General features: G+C 40.6%; 1 protein-coding gene across 1 annotated transcript in view; it reads right to left on the bottom strand.

Moving 5' to 3' along the window:
• Positions 1-21,409, bottom strand: part of PSME4 (proteasome activator subunit 4) — a 107,902-nt gene extending 86,493 nt beyond the window's left edge. The window contains 6 exon segments of the mRNA XM_070932248.1: positions 4,934-5,050; positions 5,950-6,090; positions 20,654-21,079; positions 21,081-21,254; positions 21,256-21,325; positions 21,328-21,409. Of these exon segments, the coding sequence (XP_070788349.1) occupies positions 4,934-5,050; positions 5,950-6,090; positions 20,654-21,079; positions 21,081-21,254; positions 21,256-21,325; positions 21,328-21,409 (1,010 nt within the window).
• Between the last annotated feature and the right edge of the window lie 297 nt (positions 21,410-21,706).

Below are 21,706 nucleotides of genomic sequence, written 5' to 3'. Positions count from 1 at the left end.
AACATTTATGTGAAGCCGCTGGGTGAGATCATCCGTGGTTTTGGGGTGAGAGTCCATCAGTACGCTGATGACACTCAGCTGTACATCTCCACCCCAGACCACCCCAACGATGCCCTTGATGTGATGTCTCGCTGCCTGGAGGCCATGCGGGTCTGGATGGGGAGAAATAGGCTCAGACTCAACCCTTCCAAGACTGAGTGGCTGTGGCTTCCGGCGTCCCGATATAGTCAGCTGGTACCATCGCTGACTATTGGGGGTGAATTGCTGCCCCCCACAGAGAGGGCTCGCAATCTGGGTGTCCTCCTGGACGCACGGCTGTCTTTTGAAGAGCATATGACGGCCGTGGCCAGGGGGGCTTTTTATCAGGTTCGCCTGATTCGCCAGTTGCAGCCCTTTCTGGACCGGGACGCCTTGCACACGGTCACTCATGTCCTTATCACCTCCCGGCTGGACTATTGTAATGCTCTCTACATGGGGCTCCCCTTGAAGAGCACTCAGAGGCTCCAACTCGTCCAGAATGCAGCCGCGCGGGTGGTTATGGGCGCAACCCGTTGTGCCCACGTGACACCCCACCTGCGCGAGCTGCACTGGTTTCCAGTGGTCTTCCGGGTGCGATCCAAGGTGTTGGTTACCACCTTTAAAACGCTCCATGGCATAGGACCCGGGTACCTTCGAGACCGACTTCTGCCACCAGTAGCCTCCCACCGGCCAGTTCGCTCACACAGAGAGGGTCTCCTCAGGGTGCCATCGGCCAAGTTATGTCGGCTGGCGACACCCAGGGGGAGGGCCTTCTCTGTGGGAGCCCCAGCCCTGTGGAATGAACTGCCCCCGGAAATGCGTAAGATCTCCAACCTCAGGGTATTTCGCTGTGCCCTTAACACCCTGCTGTTCCGCCAGGCCGGGCTATAAATGTAATGATTTTAAATTGGATGTTTTAAATTTTTGAGGGTTTTAATATTGAGCCGAAATTATTTAATAATTTTAAATTATTTTAATTGTTCTTTGTCTTTGTGCTTTTAATAGGCTGTACACCGCCCTGAGTCCTTCGGGAGAAAGGCGGTATAGAAATAAAATGATGATGATGATGATGATGATGATGATGATGATGATGATGATGATAAAAATGACTCTGCCATAGGAATTCATGCTTCTGGAAAATAATGGTTCTATTGTAAACCATAAGTCTACCTCTGCAAAGGTGAAATCTTCATCTATTTGTAATCTTCAAATAAAGTGATATCATTCCCAATCACATTTCCTAGATCTCATTACATTAGCGAGTATTAAACAAAAAACATGCTGTTAACTAAAAATATCTCTGCAATCGGAGTTTTGAAGATCTGAATAGTAAAGGATCAAAACATTTTAACAATTCACTTTTCCTTTATTAAACTGCCTATCTCAGAGAGTAACTAAGACAGGTTCCTATCTTCATAAATATAGTTAGCTGTGTTGATGGACCTTCATTACCATAGTGTCATATCTCTGAAGTGGCCTCCCCAGAAATGCAAACTGTACTACAATAACTGTAATTTAAAAATATTTTTCCTTAGACATTCTCTCTTTCTGGCTGTGTATATAGTTGCTACTGCTTTCTTACTACATTTCACAGTTATTTGGGAGCTTCTAATATTGAATTATTTAAAAAGTTCTCCAACTAGAAAGGATCAGTAGAAACATTTAAAAATAAGAAAAAATAAATAAAAACATTCTTTACTGATTTTTCATGCACTCATTTCTTTAAGGTTTTTAAGCAGGAATAGTGGTATATTTTAGAAGATTGATTTTATTTTTAAAAATCATATACGTGCCATTTCTTTTTTTATTTTAACAATCTTAGTCCTGAGTAATACCTATGAGTTACTAGAGTTAAGTAATAGTACAAAAATAAGCAACATTCTCCTGGCACAATAATAATATTAATATTCAAATCTATACTGCACTGCACTCAGGAGAGTGAAACTTCTAGTAGTATTAAATTATGTCCAGTATAAAAGCCATTTTCATTCAGACTAGCTGATCTGAAAAAGAAACAGTTTTGACTAAAATAGAAACTCAGTAACAGTTTTCTGCCTACAAAATAATATCCTACAGCTAGAAGGATTCTAGGAGTTAAATCACTAAGAGGCAAAAATGTAGAAGCAAGAAGCTAAACAAAAGCTAACTGTAAAGCCCTTGCTATCCAACCTCTTTTTTTTAAAAAAAAATCATAAATACCTGATAAATCAAGAGGCAGTTCTGTTTCTGAAGTCACAGAACATTGCTAAAACAAAGTATATTGCAGATTCTGGAGACAGTCATAAATGCCCACCGGTTGCAAAAGATCCAAATTTTGATCACGTCACTGTGGAGATGCTATAACTGTTTTAAGTGTCACAACTGGTCATAAAATTATTTTTCAACCCAGTGTAATTTTGAATGATTGCTAAACAGGGCAGATGTTAAGCAAGAACAACCTGTATATGATAAATAAGCCAAGTTGCTTTCCTACGGGAATTGTTAAGTCCCACTATTTTTTCCCAAGTTCATCATTGTACAGCTCCAAAAACCTAGTCCATCAAGGGGCTGTGTTCAAGATCCATCTACTTAATCTTCCAAGGAAAGATAGCAGAAGGGAAGGGAGTGTGAGTGGCTAAAAATGCAAGGCAGTCCATTATATAACCTGCTGCCAAGCTTCCAAAAATGATTGGTTGAAGCATCCAAGCCATGCCCAATATTGCCTGCTGAATTGAAGAAGCCACAGATGTAGTAAAGCCTTGCCAATATTCTCCTGGATACCTGGCAACGGTCACTGAATTCTCAAAACCTAGATTCAGATGATGTCATTGTGTCATACAAATTTCAGTAGTAAGAAGGTATGACTGGGTTAGTTAGTGGCTGACAAGGTTAAGCAAGCTGAGTGAATGCAGTGAGTGAGCATTTGTCTAAACTGTTAATTTTTTTTCATAGCAAATAACCTGTTATACTGTATAATGGCAATTAATTACATTTTAAAACTGGAATCCTAAAAATACTTGTTAGTGTGCAGGTATAGGCTAACATTATTTTAAATTCAAATAACACTTATTCTACATTTTTAGTCATTCTATCAACCTATGTAGTGAAATTAAATTCATGCATTTCTAGAATATTCTACAAATTATGCCTAAAATCAAGTATGTTAGGCACCTTAACTATAACTTATTTGTTAACAGGCAATTAGCAAGTAGCTATAATTTTCAGCCACTTCACACACATATCTTTTATTGTAATTCAATTTAAATACAGTGCGACATTCCCATAAATTGTGGTGTCATGTTAACATTGGATTTTTCAGTTTTATATGCAGGAAATTACAGGTACATGACAAATGTTACAACTGAACAGGCCATGCACAAAGAAAACACATAGGCCAGAGCTACATAAAAGCAAAATAATTGTCCTTACCACCTATGTAAAACATTAAGCACAAATGTTTTAGGTGAAGACAAGCCTGGTCGACATGAACTGAACATAAAGAAAAAAAGATTTTAAAACAAAATAATGAAAAAAGCAATTGTAGCATTTAAACCAAGTAATGTTAAAGCCACAAAAATCATTATTCATATTCCTTTTATTTTTAATTAATTCTTCCAAATTCATCCAAAGTGAAATATAAATTATAAGCAATGTTGTCAGAACACCATGAAAGAAAAAGTCGCACTGCACCATTTAATTTCAAAACCAGCCTGCCTGAAAAAAGGAAAGGTTGCTTTGGCATTTATTGCTTTCCCTTTAGTTCCTTTTCTATTTTTATCTGGGAATCTGTTGTTCAAAAAAGCATCAAAAATATTATTAAATATTTCTTAATTCAGTTTGCCTGACTTGAGGGCAAAATTATTAACCTAGAAATAACATGGAAGTAAGTACACGTCTTATCAAATAAGTTAAAAATTCAAGCAGCAGCAAAGCTAGAAATGTATTTGTTTCAAACACTGCCCCTTAGCATTAAATAGCTAAATATTCTAAGAATAAAATTACTATACTGTATAGGATAAACCCCTGCCATTCGAAGTTGAGAAAGGAATTTTCCTCATGGAGGTAGATAGAAGCAATGTTACATGTTAAATCAAATAAAACCAGTAACATCTGTTTTGATGGCATCGGTTTAAAGTAAAGGATTTATAATCCATAATGTTGTTACCTGAAAATTCAATAGATTAAAACCTGATCATCACACAGGCATAGACCATCTAAGATATGCCTTGTTTCTACTAAAGCATTAGTTTCCAAAAGTGGATAGACTATAGTTTTGTGCAGGCATTCGGTCTACTCATACAAGGGCTAAAAGCAGGGAAGGAATATGGACAAATGCATTCCCAACTCTCAAAGTTCTCATTCCTCAAATCTATGACCTATCTACACTGAATAAAAAGCACAAAGGAAGTTTTTATTTACTGGGATAGTATTTACATGCTTATATTTCCTAGTACATCAAACTCTCCAGTAAACCTACAAAGTGTTGACATAAGGCTTATGTACTTTTCTATTTGAGAATGTGAATGGTCAGTTTTCATTTCATATGTTATAAAGTCTGAAAAATATTTTTCTCCAAAATAGGCTATCATACCTGGACTATAAAAATCCACAAAGAACTTTAAGTTTTTGCTGCCCTTAATGACTCCTTGGATTTTTGGAACTCAGCTCCAGGAGGACTAAACATTTTTTTTTAATAGCTAAAGTATTCCTTTAATAAAATATGACCAAGTTGCTTATTTGTGAACCACAAATTATAAATTGGAAAAAAAAACACCAGAAGAAAAATGAACATCTGCTGTAAAAGAAAAATAAAACTGTTTAAAATTTATTTTAGATTCAGATCAGTGAAAGAAAACATAAATCACAAGCAACAAAATTCAACCTAAAAACAATGTGAGGATATTGTGAAAATAAAACAAAACCTTTAAAAACTTACTTTGGAAACCAATTTAATCCAAGATGTTCTGTCTTAGAATACAATATACGTTCCAGCATTTCATAAAGTGGTCTCCAGGGCAATTCTAAATCATCTCTTGACAAAAGTTCTTTTTTTCTAAGTTAAAAAACACACATACAGACAGGAATTGAATATGAATCATTACTCACTGACAATTAAGCTGACAACCTAAAATATTCTAAGAAAATCTCTTTGAGTAACTGCATAAAATTGTAGATATAGATCTAATTCTTACAATGGTATAAAAATGATTATTTTAATCAGGATTACCTGTTAATCAAAGTTTCAAATAAATTAATTACATCTAGATTTATATATGGGAGGAATGGGGGGAGAGAAAGAAGAAACATAATGCTAGAAAATTACAACATTATCCAACTATTCATTTACAGTATTTCTCATTGAGATATCAATATTACATCAAAACTGGCACTCAACATTTTCATTGATATAGATCCTTGCCTAGCAAAATCCTTTTCTATCCTTAAACTAGTGTAAACCAGTGTAATTTGGGACAACAGAAATTACAATGTAGAACATATACATCTAAGCATGATAAATGCAAAAATTGGAGATATATAGTGGTTGGTTTTTAATGCATTTTGAAAATGCAAGGCTGAACCGTTATATGACCAAGTCTCTAATCTTTCCCCAAATTTAGGAAAAAAGTAAGGGCACTTACTGCTTTAGTCTGGCTAGGTTTTGCTATTTCATGCTGGCCTATATAAGGCCAGCATGAAACAAAATACCAATCAAACCTGACAAATCAGTTGAACCTCCTAGTTTTAACAATTATCCATATCTCCAACTTTGGATCATAATTGATATAGATCATGGGTGTCAAACTTGTAGCATCACGTTGCCGTCACATGATGTTTCACAACATTTTTCCCTTCGCAGAGCTGGGTGTGGCCTGCGCGTGACACATCCGGCCCGTGGGCTGCCAGTTTGACACCCCTGATACAGATAGAAAAATCAGGTAAAACAAAACTTACTTCAGCAAGTTTATTAAAAGTCGAGCAAAACCTTGCATCATGCTGATCTCCAATTTTGGAATAGTTACTAGTTCATACAACAGCTTAATGAAAAGAACATGATCTTCTTTACTAAAATTTCTCCCATACAGCCGGAGATACCTGTAAAAAAGAAAATTTAAAATACTGTAGGTAAGGTAAGGTATTTCATTTTATCAACATCGTCATGTTAGTGTATTCAATGCAAAAAAAGTAAACAAACACTAAGTATAATAAAATTATTCACAGTGAATTCATGTCAAGACAGCTTACAAATGGTATTTAAACGCAGACCTATTCAGGTATTCCTTTTGGGGCTATGCAATATGCAAACCACTGAAAAATAGTAATAGCAAGCCAAAAGAATTAAAAAGGTGGAAAGAAGAAAGTATACCTATATCTAATTTATCTTGTTATTCATTATATTATGTTATTGATATACTATTCATACAAACCATCCTTACTTCTCCATACTCATACACCACCTCATATATTGCCTTTTATTTACACTCTTTTCAGGATTTCATCAATTTCATCTACTATGACTCTTACATTTGCATCAGTAGTCAACAGACCCCCTAAAGTTACCATGAGTATTCTTTTTGCATTTATTCATAAATATATTAAATAATCAAGAGGAAATTGCATATCCTTCTTTCACTCTTTGCTCAATGTTGAACCATTCACTAAGCATTCCATTAACTATCATGGTTTATTTCTACTGTGCACTGTTCCTATCATGTTCAGGTTCCAGCTATTGATCTGCATATTCAAGCAAAACATTTCACAATTCATTTTCTATTTTATCATTGGCTTTCTTTAAGTCAACAAACATAATAAAAAAACTTTCTCACATTCATACACATATCAAAGGTCTGTAGAAACTATTCAAACTATATACCCCTGCCTTGTATTTGTAATGTCAAGATAGTGACCAGATGGGCAGTGTGTTGAGTGAGCTGTATGGATGCTTTGAGTTTTGTTGTTGATTTTTTTTATCCCCCTTCATCCACTCGAGTGTTGTGGGAATCCTCCATTGAAGAACTTTTCGGGGGTGGGGGGGACAGCATGGTACCTACCAGCTCCCTGGCCTACAGCAAAGCCCTAAGTACAGCCAAAGTCTCGATGGTTGCTGCAGTTCATGAAGTGAGGGAGGGGGGAGGGAGAGAGGGAAGGAGGGAGGGAGAGGGAGAGAGACACTCTACTCATGTAAGGTCTGGTATCTGCAAAGGGTGCAGATATTGTGGAGGCAGCAAGGAGGGCTGTGGATCACTTCCTTGGTGGAAAATGATGGGAGTCATTAACATCATTCTAATGCTATGGATAGATCTATCTCTGGTTGCCTTTCAACTCACTGGTGTTACTTCTTTCTGCAGGAAGAAATTCAATCATTCTAGATGAAGTGCCACAAGTGTTGCCTAGAGTGCTGTGGGAGAAAGACTCACATGACTCTGACTCCGGTATGGTTATGAGCCTGTATTAGGGATTACTTTATAGCAATAAGCACAAAAAAACATCAATACTTCTTTGCCCATATTTTATCCATTGATAGCTGTCCAGTGGTTCTGTTTACTGTTCCCTATTGGGTTGGGAAGAGTTCAGATTACTGATGAGCTAAGAGGACTATTCAGGCTATCTGTTGGATAAAACTGTTCAGGTTTGCTTCAACTCAGACTCTTACTGAGCAGTATGAGTCAAGGTACAGTAGCTAGAGCATGGTCTATTGCAGGGGTGGGTTTCAAAACCCATCGCTACCACTCGTGGATGTGCGTGCGTGTGCGTGGTTTCTCCACCGCCACCTCCTGCAACCCACCACTGGTCTATTGGTATTATCTGGGATGAATCTGAGCTGGTGACTCCTGAGGAAGTAGAGAGGGTTCTCTATGCTGTTAATTTGGCCATGTGTTTCTTGATCTGAGCCAGATCAAAAATGGCTAAGGTTAAGTCTACAGTTGAGCCCGTGGTGTGGTGTCAATCTTCTTCCTGCCTTCAAAGAGACAAAGTGTAGCCCCTCCTTGAAGCCAATGGTTTTTGCTAGCTCTTCAAAGTAGTCCAGGTCAGGAAACCAAAACCAAGAATACTAAAATTACCTTGATTGTAAGGGGACAATAACAGAATCTTGCAGATCTGAAAGCATCTCCCACCACCACCACCTTTATGTCCCAGATAACTAGTGAGAGTCAATTCTGAAACATGTTCTCCAGCCCCATTCCTGCTCTGGATTCAGATTTCTCTTCTAGGAAAGTTATTTGGGTTGCATCTCTTCCTCCCATCCCCATCTCTCAAGGTGATTCTCGTAGCCCATTGCAGTTTTTGATAACTATCAACTGATTCCCACCTTCCTTTTTGAGGGAAGTTTGTTGAGAAGATGCAGCTGATGAGAACTCTTATGAAACAGATTATCTAGACTTGCTTTACTCAGTTTTCAGACTAGGATTTAATAATAAGATAGCTTTGGTCATGCTTATAGATGACTTGTGGCAGTCAGGATGGAAGTAGTACATTCATTCCTGTGGTCCTTGATTTCAATACCAATGATAGCTCCATGTGCTGGGAATTGGGGACACTGTTTCATGGTGATTCTCTTCCTTTCCATGGGGCTGATTCCAGTTAGTGTTAGTTGAAAGGAAGAGTAGTCCCATCGCTGCCCTTTGTGGGGTATTGCAGGGTTCTCTTCTCTCTCCTCCTTTTCACATCTACATGAAACTGCTGGGTGAGGTCATCGACCTATTGGGGGTTTGATATCACTATGTTGATAGCCAATTATATCTTTTGATCCTAGTCTGGTCAAGTGAGTGTCAGCCTTGGAAGCCATATTAGGCCGGAAGCTTATGCTTATGTAGCAAGAATAAACTTTGCTCAACCCTGGAAAAAGGCACAATCCCAACAATATCTGATTGGGAACTTAAACCTAGAGAATATACAGCAAAAACAAAACTAATGGTACATACAATACATACAATACAAGCAACAGAAGTTCATTGTGTTGGGAAATTGTTTCTCTTCTAATACTTTCACACACAGGATTTCCTTGTGTGAAAGCAATACAAGTGGTCCTCAACTTATGACTGTTCACTTAACAACAGTTCAAATTAATGACGGCTTCCAAAAAAGTCAATGTTCTCCTCTTGGATTTCAGTAGGAAGGATTTTCAGGCTTCCCCTACAGATGTCAAGATGGAGAGGCCTTTGGTCTGCTCCAGCAGGGTCCATGCACTCCAGAGGTTTGTCATGTGCATGCTAACTCTTCTCCAGGTTGTTGTGCCCTATCTGTGTATGGGAAATGCGGCTCACAGAGTGGCGATGGCTCTGGGAAAGGCATGGTGGAGCAGAAGGGAGGAAAAGAGCGACCACACTCTCTCTTCCTTTTCCTTCCCTATCTTTTACTCTTTGCCCTCCAGCTGGTCTCCCTCTCCCCCTCTTCCTCTGCCTTTTTCTGCTGTTCTCAACCAATCTCACAGTAACCCGTCCCCTACCTTTTATACACCCTCACACATATGAACATTCTCCTTTTCCTCATTTCTGCCCTTTCTCCCCCCTACATGCATGTGCATGCTCATACCACCCTCCTGAACAGAGATGATCCTTCTTCAGCTTCTTCTTTTCCTTTAATCTCCCTTCCACTCCTTTTGTTGTGGTCCGCCAGAAGCCTTAGGAGCTGGCAGCAGAGTCGGACACTAAGGAGGCTGGGGAGGAACATGAGCCAGTCCTGGAGTCAGGGGAAGGTCCGGATGAGGGCTCTGCGTCAGAGGCAGAGATGGGGCCAGGGCCATCTGGGAGTGATGTGCAGACTCCGGAGCCCCCAGAGGCAGACAGCAGAGAGGCAAAGGAACAGGAGGAGCCTGTTCCTAGTGCACACATGTGCAGAGCTGCCAGAAGGCAAGAGCAACTAAAGCAAAAGGGACAACTTGGGAGTAAGGCCAGGAGATGGCCTCCTATAAGGCTTAAAAGAGAAACAAAGACACTTGGGCCTTTCTCAGCTGTTACGATAAAATAGGTTTATTTGGGACTAATTGTGTCTTGTAATGACTCAGTAAGCCTAGTTCACAACACCTGTCTAGGTAGCTATCATGCTGATTTGCCTCCCTGTATCCCTCTTTTTATACTCTTTCTCTTCTTCCCCCCACTTTTCTCTTCCCTCCCCATTGCACACCTACTTATCTTATATGCCCTTTCACATCCCCAATGACCCTGAAACCCAAAGAGCAGTGGCAGCAGGAACAGCACTAGCGGCAAACAGAATGTTCTCCTTTTTGCTCCTTTTGCTGTCCTCTTTCTGATGCCTTTGCTCCTTTTCACTCCTTTTGCGGCTTCTTCAATGAATATTTCCTATACATATAAGCAATCTCTTTAGCCATGTGTATAGGAAATTGTAACTGGAGAAGCTGGCTCTAAAAAGTAGGTGGCAAAGTGATCAAAAAAGTACAAAAGCAGAGGAAAGGAGGCGGCAAAAAGAGTGAAAAGGAAATGCAGTGGAAAACAGGGAGCAAAAAGGAGACGGAAAGAGATGGATGCAAAAGCAACGAAAAGGAGCTGGCAAAAGGAGCACAAAGGCAGCAAAAAGGAGCAGGAAAGGCAGCAAAAAGGATTGCAAAGGCAACTGAAAGGAGGTGGAAAATTTGCCCAGCCCCTGAGCAAAGAGGCAATGTGGTATGGTAAGAAGTGTGAAGTGGCTCAAGGAGATGCAGGAGGCCCTGGGAGGCCTGGCGTAGGCCATGAGGAAGTGTCTCTCTGTTCAGGGAGAATCTACTCTCCACTCAACTGAAAATCCTGCTTGGATTTCAGCAGGGAGGATTTTCAGCCACCAGAGAGGAGAAACACACGTGTGGCCTTCCAGAGTTTCCCCCATCCCGCTGAGATACCCCACACTCCTTACCTATGACTCTGTCCGCTTAATAAACTAGGAAACCCCTTAATTGCAATTGAGAGTACCAGGATTCTCATTCATCTTTGAGTTTCTGAATTGTTCAATATATTTTCAGTACTGCATGTCACAGTCAAATCAAATCCACAATCAAAACCAAAACCATACCCTGCATTGCATTAATTCAGAATACTGAATACTATTTCCAACTACTCATCCCTGGTTCTTCCAGTATCATCATTCAAAATAGTATAACAGCCAATTATCACTAACCTATGAACTCCTGCTTCCATACACAATCACAGCAATTCTGATGCCACCATATACACATTCCAGAGTGTATTTAACTTTCCTGGATGTATTAATCAATCTCATTTCTCAAGAGACTGATTACCTTAATCCAGGTCTAGTACATCATAACATTCCAGGGAGTATTTAACTTCCCTGTATGTATTAATTTAATTTCTCAAGAGATTGATTACCTTCATCCAGATCTAGTACATATTGCGTTTCAGTTTAGGTTTCATGGTTACACAATACTTTTTAATTTTATTAATTTGTTCAATAACATTATTATATACTTTCTTACATTGCAAATGGCATTATTTCATATGTCCCGGTCATCATCAGATGGACTCATAGTTATTAAACTCCGCCATCCATATTGGCTATATCAGTGAAGTTTTTCATGTACCACTTCTTAGTAAAATAAAAAGGTGTGGCCTACTTACCAGCTTTTAGGAACACCCATGCTACAGGCAGATTTCCTTTACTAATGATGCTGATCAGTTTTAGCACAAACAGAAGTCCACATTTGCTCCAAGAACAGTCACGCTATTCTATGCAACCTAGGATCCCTAATCTAGAATCCACCTTGAAAGCAAAATACTGTTAACCACAGCCTATCAACTGGGAGGTATAGGGTAATGTACTGAGAAACATTCAAGATGCTCCAGCAATAAGACCAAACAAAAATATCTTTATTAAGTGACAGAAAGATGACATACCAAATGAAATGAGTGTGCTACCACAGAAAATGTGGAGGGGGTTTTCCCCAGTCACTTATCTAAGGCAAGAAAGAACCCATGAAAAAGAATCTTGGATGACAAACAGTAATGAAATACTTATTATATACCTGAATATTCTTGTCTAAAAAAATAAGTTGAACTATTATATTCATTGGAAATCAACATAAAAGTTATGAAATATTTCAAAACATGCTTTAAAACAACAGTTTATAGCCATGATGGCAAACCTATGGCATGCGTGCCACCGGTGGCACGCGGAGCCATCTCTACGGGCACGCGAGCCATCGCCCTAGGTCAGCTCCACTGCGCATGCACACGCACCTTCCACCGGCCAGCTGATTTTCGGGTCTGTGCCACGCATGCGGGAGACATGCTTGCATGCGCAGGGGGGTGTCATACACACATGCACAGGCGGGGTGCGGCACGCCTCCCCCGTGCCCCGTTTTTGGTCCCAGGAGGCTTCAGAGATGTGGGGGGTTTACGCACGCATCTGCGTGTGCACATGCAGAGGGGGTGGGGGCGCTGGGGGGCATTACATTATGGGTGTGGGCACGTGCGCACACACTATCACGCGCATGCGCACGCTTTCGGCACCCTAGGAAAAAAAGGTTAGCCATCTCTGACTTATAGCTTATCCTAAATATGTGAATTCATTTTGAAGCACATTTTTGTTTGTAAGTCAAAAAATGGAAAACCAACTTTTTATTGTCAGCAAGTTTGTGAAGAAATAAATATTCTGAACCTCTTAGGTTTGCAAATCACTACTGTAATCCCTGAGACAACAAAAACTGACTCTGCATTCATCTGCAATATTTTCTAATATTGCAGGGGGACCTTCTGTCAGGTTCACCTGATTCGCCAGTTGCGGCCCTTTCTTGATCGGGATTCCCTGTGCACAGTCACTCATGCCCTCGTTACCTCTCGCCTGGACTACTGCAACATTCTCTACATGGGGCTCCCCTTGAAGAGCACCCGGAGGCTCCAACTGGTCCAGAATGCGGCTGCGCGGGTAGTCACGGGAGCCGCATGGCGCTTCCATACAACACCTCTCCTGCATGAGCTGCACTGGCTCCCAGTGATCTTCTGGGTGCGCTTCAAGGTGTTGGTTATTACCTTTAAAGCGCTCCATGGCATAGGACCTAGTTATCTTCGAGACCGCCTGCTGCTACCGACGGCCTCCCATCGACCTGTGCGCTCCCACAGAGAGGGCCTCCTCGGGGTACCATCAGCCAAACAATGTAGGCTGGTGACCCCCAGGGGGAGGGCCTTCTCTGTGGGGGCACCTACCCTCTGGAATCAGCTGCCCCCAGAGATAAGGAGAATCCAAGACCTCGGTGCCTTCCGCCGTGCCCTTAAAACCTTCTTTTTCCAGCAAGCCGGGCTGGCCTAACACTTTTTAAAATGTTTTTAATCATGGGGCCAAATTTATATATATTTTTTAATTGTATTTTAATGTTTGTAGTTTATGTTTTACTTGGCTGTTCACCGCCCTGAGTCCTCAGGGAGAAGGGCGGTATACAAATTTAAAAATAAATAAATAAATAAATAAATAAATAAATAAATAAATAAATAAATAAATAAATAAATAAATAATATCATATTATTGGTGTTTCTAGTCAGTAAAATATCTTTGCCAACATTTATATATTTTATTCACCAAACCATGACTGGAATTAAACATATACCAGAAGAAAAAAATAAAATAAGCTGGCCTTTTCATTATAAGAAAGTGCATGCTATTTGAATTAGCAAACTTGCTTAATGTATTCATTTTTGTTCGTCTTTGGAGACAGTTATGAACTCCAGTAAAATACAGAGTGATTAGAAGTGTTAATTCAAAAACTGATAATGGACAGAACTGCTATTTGAAATGTCCTGTTCTTTGTTTTTAATACTCATTATTTGCAGTTAGTATATGCTACATCTATGTTATTTGATTCAGTTTTTAACTTCCTTTATCATGTTGATAAAAGACTTTATGTTCATGCTCTCTAGCAAATATTTTCCTTCAGGGATCATCATATTAAACAAGCAGTGAACCCTTATACAAAGGTGTTGACTAGGAATGTCAGCATTTAAATGTGGTGTCAAATTGCTTTTCCCTGTAGGCAGTTTTTTTTGTTCTTTATTCTGTCACATCAAAAAGTGAATTGGAAGAGCAAGACGGAGTAGTTTCTAACTAGAATTTCAACATTCAAAAAACACTGCAAGTCAGTTCGCATTCCTAGCTATGTTTTTAATTAATAAGAACTTTTTTATTCTAACAAGAATTGTTAGCTAATTATTTAAAAATAATTAAAAATAATTATTAAAAAATTACAACCTTAAGTGTAATTTTTTTAAAATTTAGATACATTCTCTTCTCTGAAGTACTATACTGCCAATTCAACCTGTTTGCATGAGAATTAATGATCAAGATATACCTAAACTGATATTTCTAACCAACCAGTCACTCAGGTGAGATAAGTGGTATAGTAAAAGGAAAGATGGATGGGATGGATGGATGGACTGGATGATTTACATGGTAGTTAAGTGGACAGGTATATAGATAGAGATTTGTAAGTAATAGGCTTGAACAACACAGCAGTAAACTATTTCCATATGCTGCCAAGAGAACTACATGGATATATCCATGAAGTACAAAGTTGGATTTTTATCTCGCTTCCAAAGAGAATCTTCACCTCTGATATATACCACGGCAAGAGGTTTCTAATTATGACTTAAGTACCTGTAGAAACTCATGAGCAAATTAGGATCACGAAGCCAGATCACGGGCCCACAAAGTGAGCAGGGGGCTGTGCAGGTTGCAGAGCTGGAGGCAAACTAACAAGGCCATTATAAAGCTAGATTCAATGTCAGCAGTTGTCAACCCTCCCTGGTAAATCAGATAGGAAACATGACTAGATAAGCTAATTCTACTTTATTGTAGTGTTATATTAACAAAATCTTACAAATCTGAATATACAGATCCCCCCCCTCTTTTTATAGCCTGATCAATTTAGGGCAGGGTTCTACCAAAGATTCTTTTCTGACCATTAAGGAATTGTGGGCTCCTCCCCCTCTCTTCCCTAGGCAGCTTCTCTTCCCTTCCTCCCTCAAGATCATTCCCACAAACTATTATAGCAGCAAGGCTATAATAATTGGGATCAGGATTAAAGGTTAACTGAAGCAGTACAGAGGATCTCATAGAAGCTTGAACAGGCAAAGTGGGATTGAGTTGACAGTGATCTAACTTTGGTCAGGGAGAGTCAGAATATTTTTTGGGAATGGGGGAGGGGGGTGTCAGGTGCTTGCACATCAATTTCTCCAATTTACTTATAGCCTACCCAGAACTGGTATTCTTGCAGGCCCCAAGAACCAAGAAAGACACACAGAATTACTTTTGAGCAGTTTTCTTTATTGTCCCTGACTTATGGACAGTTATCTTGCCGAACTAAAGCAGCTATTTGCATTCAAGATATACTTTGACAATTGCTATAAAGAAATCTTCTTACCTCCCTTTCTCCCAACCAAACTATCTAAACACCTCAGCCTCTTGGCCCCCTGGAATGCAGCCCCTCCCTCCTGGGAATCCAAACTACATTCCACCAGATTCCATCCTCCAGGCTCTTTTTCTTCAAATTCAGCCATGTTTCCTCACTAAACACATTCTTCTCAGCCAGGCAATGCAGGATTGGTTCTGTATCTTGGGGACAGGGCACCCCAAAACTTAATGCAACATTCTCTGAGCCCTACAAGAACCCAATCCTGCTCTGGATGAATAAACCAGCTGTGAAACCATCTACTGACTGGGCTCTGACTCTGATCACAAAGAAGATAAAGAACAAAATATGGTAACTATTTGATGCTAAATTGGTAATTTGGTGCACACATTACTATTATGTGTACTAGTTTTATCATAAGGGATACACAAATCTATCATTTACCCTCATTCATATTATAAAGTACTTAATTATATGAAGTATATAATTAAGTTCAATAAATAACCTTAAGAGGTAGCTTCAATATTTATAATATCCAAACTGAAATAAGGAAGACAAGTACAAATCATTCTGGATGTTAAAGAACTATAAAAGAGCATAATCAATCTTGATTCTAATGCTTTAGTAGAGTATTGGAAATTAAAAACACCTCAGGTCAGGAATGCTGTATGGGAGATCTGTATAGCATCAAATTCTATACTAAAGCAGAGAATAAGACTATACTTATCGTTCCTACTCTCAATGCAGCCAGCATGTGAAGTAAAAGTTGTATGTCCTGTAAGACTCACTTTTAAGAAATGTGCTTGTTGTAGATTCAAGCAGATTTTGTATAAGCTCTCATGAATCTGCTCCTATATTCCAAGGCCCTGACATTCAAATATCCAGACCAGGCCATATTATTGACCTTACAACTCCTTGCTATGCATCATGACTTCACTTTGCCCAACTAACTGTAACAAGTACTCTTTACTGACCGCAGGCTGTTATCTACTGCCGATGTACCAGTCAGGACTTTTATCATCACAACATAAAATTCATGAATATTATGCTTCAGATTTCAAATATTTGACCACAAACTGACATTGGAAATTGAAACTGATATGAATAATCTTATATAGTAAATCTATTTTTTCAAACACTGAAAATTCAATAATTCCATTACTTCATCTTAGAAACATAAATAAAAAATTAATAAACATGACAACTAAAATATAATTACAACATACTAGGATGTGTTAATATGGTTATCTTCTATAGTCACAGGACATTTCAGAAGCCAAACCAAATATTTGGGCACCGTTTCAGCACGTTGTGACAGAATTAGTCCATAACTCATATTAGAATGAAAACACATTCTGCTGTAAACACAGTCAGGGAGAACCCCCTGGTTACTGGAGAAGTCATGTCATGCTATTTCTACTCAAGTTCAAAACATCTTTGTAAGGCAACCATGTGAGTAATTTATATTTATCAATGTAACTCTAAGAATCTTTCTTGTAAACAAAGTCACTTACAATGACGTTTAAGATTTATACAAAATATTAATTTCTCCAGCATACCCTAACCTTTTTTTTTTTTTACCATTATTAACAGCACAGTGGACTAGAAACTAACCCAGGCAACAAAGAAATCCCCTCTTGTATACACAGCTTCATTATTATGATGGCATGGTGTAACTTGCTTTTAAACAATTATTTGATCCATATGAAGTGTACAGATGTCCTGTGACTAATGAACCTGCCCATTATGGTTGTATGTTGTGACGGCTGTTAAGTGAGATTTCTTCGCTTAAAAACAACCACACCTGCTGATGTGGTCATTAAGAATTAAGTGTCTTAGGTCTTCCCCACTCTGAGATATCCCGTGCTCCACTTCCTGCCACTTGGGGTTCCCACAGCCCTTGGGCTTGCTTCCCACCCACCCACCCCCCCACCCACCCCACCCCCCAATACCAGGTCCTCTTTTCCTTCCCAGCAGCTCACCACAGGACTTGGGACTCCTCACCACCATCACCTGTCACCCATCGCATATTTATCTTTTGAAGACCTCCAGAGCTCCAGACCTCACATTGGGAAAGGAGATCACACCACTCCATCCCTCAATGTTCTTGGGCCATGCGGCCATGTCATGAAATCTGCACTCAAATGGCAGCCACTTCTATGATAGGGCCACACAGTCCAGGGACAGAGCAATCTGCTCTGATTTCTTAACACAGTCTTTGCAGTATTGAGGCTTTTTCTGTATCCCAGGAATGGAATGGCCTTTCTTCCTTACCCAACATGAGGTCCAGGAGATCTTCAAAAGGTAGGTGATGGGAGGGGGAGGAGGACCAAGCCCTGCAGGGACCCAATGGGGGGTTGGGTGGAAACAGGACCAGGGTGTGCAGGGACCCAGTGGGATAGAACGGTGGGGGGAGATAGGCGGGGGATGCTACAACTTTCCAGTGGTCAATTGTAAGGGCAAATAACATGGAGGTGCTGCAGCAGCCATAACTTAGAAACAGGATCGGAAGTATCTTTTGAGGGGGTCCGTAGTAATTTATGGGAAGCTGTCAAGAAATATTGAAAATGATCATTTAACTGTAATCACTAAACAGCAGCAGCAAAGCAGCAAAAAATTTCCCAAACTTTGTTCCACGGGGAGGCAATGGGTCTCAACGTTATTTAAGCTAGCTTAGTTGACAAAGTTTTGCCATATGATGCAGCATTTTGCCCAATTGAAGATTACAAAGTGTCAAACAGATACAAGACTTTTAGTAGTACAGTATATAGATCCCTTAAAGGAGTGTGATGGCTCAGTGGCTAAGACGCTGAGCTTATCGATCAGAAGATCGCCAGTTCAGCAGTTCGAATCCCTAGTGCTGCATAATGGAGTGAGCTCCCATTACTTGTCCCTGCTTCTGCCAACCTAGCAGTTCGAAAGCACGTAAAAAATGCAAGTAGAAAAATAGGGACCACTTTGGTGGGAAGGTAACAGTGTTCCATGCACCTTTGGCGTTTAGTCATGCCAGCCACATGACCACGGAGATGTCTTCCGACAGCACTGGCTCTTTGGCTTTGAAAGGAGATGAGCACCCCCCCGTAGAGCCGAAAATGACTAGCACACATGTGCAGGGGAACCTTTACCTTATATAGATCCCTTAGGTTTTAGGATTTCCATAGCATTATTTAAGTTTCATATTTCTAGGTTTTTGGCAGGAAGATTCAAAGCATCTTTCTTTATTCTTAAACCTGGACAGAAGCCTTTGATATAAAGGCTAAAATCATTTCATCTGGACAGATTAAGAAGAATATTCTAGTTAAAGACATCAGTTTTACACTTTTGAATGCACAATGTAAGTTTCATAGATAAATTCAGTCTTTTGTCCATACCTGAATTTTCTGTTGCTTGAAAAATATCATTGTAGCACTATAATAAACAGAATTCAGAGTGGCAATCTATTACATACAATCTATCTAATATTTATGCCCAAATGTATAGTGGGACTTTCAATAGATTGTAAACTTTTGGATGTAATTCCATATTGTTGTTTGAGTGTACAATAAGCACTGCTATCTTGACAACTAATTGTTTTTTTCTAAATGCTAGCTTTTGTAAATAAATATATTTTATTAATTTAGTACAGAAATCAATTACATCATAAGCCAGTCTTGACTATACTATATGTACTATACAGCCCATGGAATAATAAACAAATAATGGAATAATGCTAATTTTCTTCATAAGTAGCAGGTGACTACTATAACTCATCTCTTCTACTGCCAATAGGAAGGATGCAGAACAGTTTGAAGAACTGTGTACTAGAAGGTGCAATAAACTATTAATTTACTTAATACTGTAAGCTAACAAACTTTTTCTTCTAAGTCCAAATGAGGCTTACCAGCATTGAAAGATGACACTTAACAAACATTAGCCCACCCAAGTACGGGTAGTTGCACATGCTGAGGTGAGGGCAATTTATTCCCATGAAAAGGTTCCAGCACATGCCCCAGTCAGAAGGTCACTGCAAGAGCCAAGTTGCAACCTTACAACTACTTATAACCTCTTCCCTGGTTGATCATGTCACTTACATAAATTCCACCAAACAAAGCTCTGAAGATGCTGAAGTAATGCAGACAAAAGGACATGAAGCATGGAAGTAAACTCACTACTTAAAGACATTAGCACAACATAATCCTTAATACAAGCTCTATAATATCAGTGTCATACAAATTTGTTCTAATTAAAAGAATACTGCCCATTAGGTGCCAAATGTAAAACAAATTACATTTTTTGTTCAGTTTAGGGAAATAAAGCTTTATAATCAAAATGTGGCAGAGTCCATTAATGTTATTTTAAGTTACAAATTTTTAGTAGGAACCAAAAGCTAAATAGAGCTTCTGGAAAGAGAGGATCAAGCATCCTTTGAGCCATCTTCAACAGAAAGTTACTGTTTCCAGCCATGACTATTCACACTTTTCATTTGCTCAGATCAGCTGTTTTTATAAGTATTTAACTACAATTTCCCAAGATGTCTGTGAAGTAAACTTTTGTTTATAGAATGGATTGGAAGTACTTATTCTTTAAAAAAATAAACCATCTCAAGCTCTCCAGGGTTAGGGTTGTAGATATATAGATCTGGAAAAACATCGACAAAGGTGGAATGGTTCAGTTGTACAATCTTTCCATATGTACCAGACCAATCTCTACTGTCCTCTTATTTAGAAATAGTAATAATGAAGACATCCATGCACTTTATCTCTCATATACATACATACACACATACATACAGGCGCGCAGACGCGCACACACACACATAATTTTTTCCTAAGAATGCTCATGCCTACCAAAATAAGGAGTACCTTCAGCTACTTAGTCTTAAACCCAATTCAATAGAAATTCAAACTGTTCTCAAGAAACCAAGCTCATGACCTTTTGTTAGTTTATTACTTTTGAGGGAGCATTAAATTATTTAAGGGACAAGTCCTAAATTCCTGTTTCCCCTTCTCTTTTGTTCACTGTGAGTGGAAGACCCGCTAACAAGGGTGGGGGGGGGTGAATGAAAGAAAATACTGGTTTGATGCAAAAACATCCAGACTCAAGAGGGTTAGGAAGTATTGGTTGGAGGGTTAAGGTGGGCTTCTTAGCCAGGGTGGTCTTTTGGGGGGGGGGGTTGGATTCGAGTATTGGCCCCGGGCTTTAGTAAAAAGAAGGAGTCGAGACAATACCACACTCTGAATCAAAGGAGAAGGGAAGGGTTCGCCTTTTACGGCTCACCCGTCTTTCTCTACCCAAATTCGCAGCCCGTTCCACCCCATCTCCAGCCAAGCTCACGTGGAAAGCTTTCTCGTCCAGAAGAGGCCGCCGGGCCAAAGCTCCTGAAGCTGAACAGCGCGGCTGAGGTTCAGTTTGATCTGGGCAAGGAGGTAGCTGGCCTCGGCTTCTAGCTTGTCGCCGTAGGGTAGCAGCTTATTGTACACCAGTTCCTTCTGTACGGCTGGAGGCGGTAGGGGTGGCGGTAAGGGAGGCGGCGGCTCGGCACCGACGCCGGCCTTAGCCATGGCCGCCTCCTTCCTGTCCCGTTGGATAACCGCCTGTCTCCCGCCGCCCCGAGGACTCGGCTTGCTGCCGCTGCGGCTTCTTTGCGTCGCCCGCCGGATCGGCCCCGGCTGTTGGCTAGCCCCGGCTACCGAACCCGACTGCCTCGAGCGTCTGTCACACAGCGGCTCCTGGTGACGAAGCAACAGAGCGAACGAACCAAGCAGCGCCGCCGACCTTGTCGCCGTCTCCCGCGGCTGCCGCCCAACACTGCTGGCAGAGCAGGCGGGCGACGCGGAGGTCACTTCCGCTGCGAGGGAGGGGGTGGAGACGAGGATGAGCTCCCTGGAAGGAGAACCGCGAGACTGAGGAGCCGCGAGGCCGGAGAGAGAGAGAGAGAGAAGGGGGCGGGGGCGCGAAGCCAAAGCGGCCGGCCCAGTCCTGAAGGCGGTCGGCGGCGCCTTCCCTTCCCCGCGCTCTCTCTGAGGAGGCAGCGGCTCTCGAGCTTCCCCCCCATCCCCCGCTCCAACGGACATAGCGGTCCTGGCGCATCCTTAGCGGCTGCGAGGGTGATGGTTTTAAAACGCCTTTCAACCGTGGAGATGAGCCTGGCCAAAGTACAGTGATAGAGAGGAGTGGGGGGGGGGGGAAACCTGGCTCCTAAGGAGATCGTAGGTATGACTCGCGGAGGGAGAGGCGAGAGAAAATTAGCCGCCTGGGGTGGGGTGACGCTTTTAAAAGGCAGGCAGCCAAATTAACTTCTCGTGGAGCAGGTAAACGAAGGCATCCCGAGGGCAGCAGGAGAAAGCAAGAGAAAGGAGGTGGATTGAACCAGTAGGAGGATGAATG

This window comes from Pituophis catenifer, unplaced genomic scaffold (genome assembly GCF_029215685.1).
Source record: "Pituophis catenifer annectens isolate HBS135680 unplaced genomic scaffold, rPitCat1.0.hap2 SCAF_1, whole genome shotgun sequence".
Taxonomy (NCBI): domain Eukaryota; kingdom Metazoa; phylum Chordata; class Lepidosauria; order Squamata; family Colubridae; genus Pituophis; species Pituophis catenifer.
The sequence above is the reverse complement of the archived record's forward strand: the minus strand, read 5'-3'. Positions and strand labels throughout refer to the sequence as shown.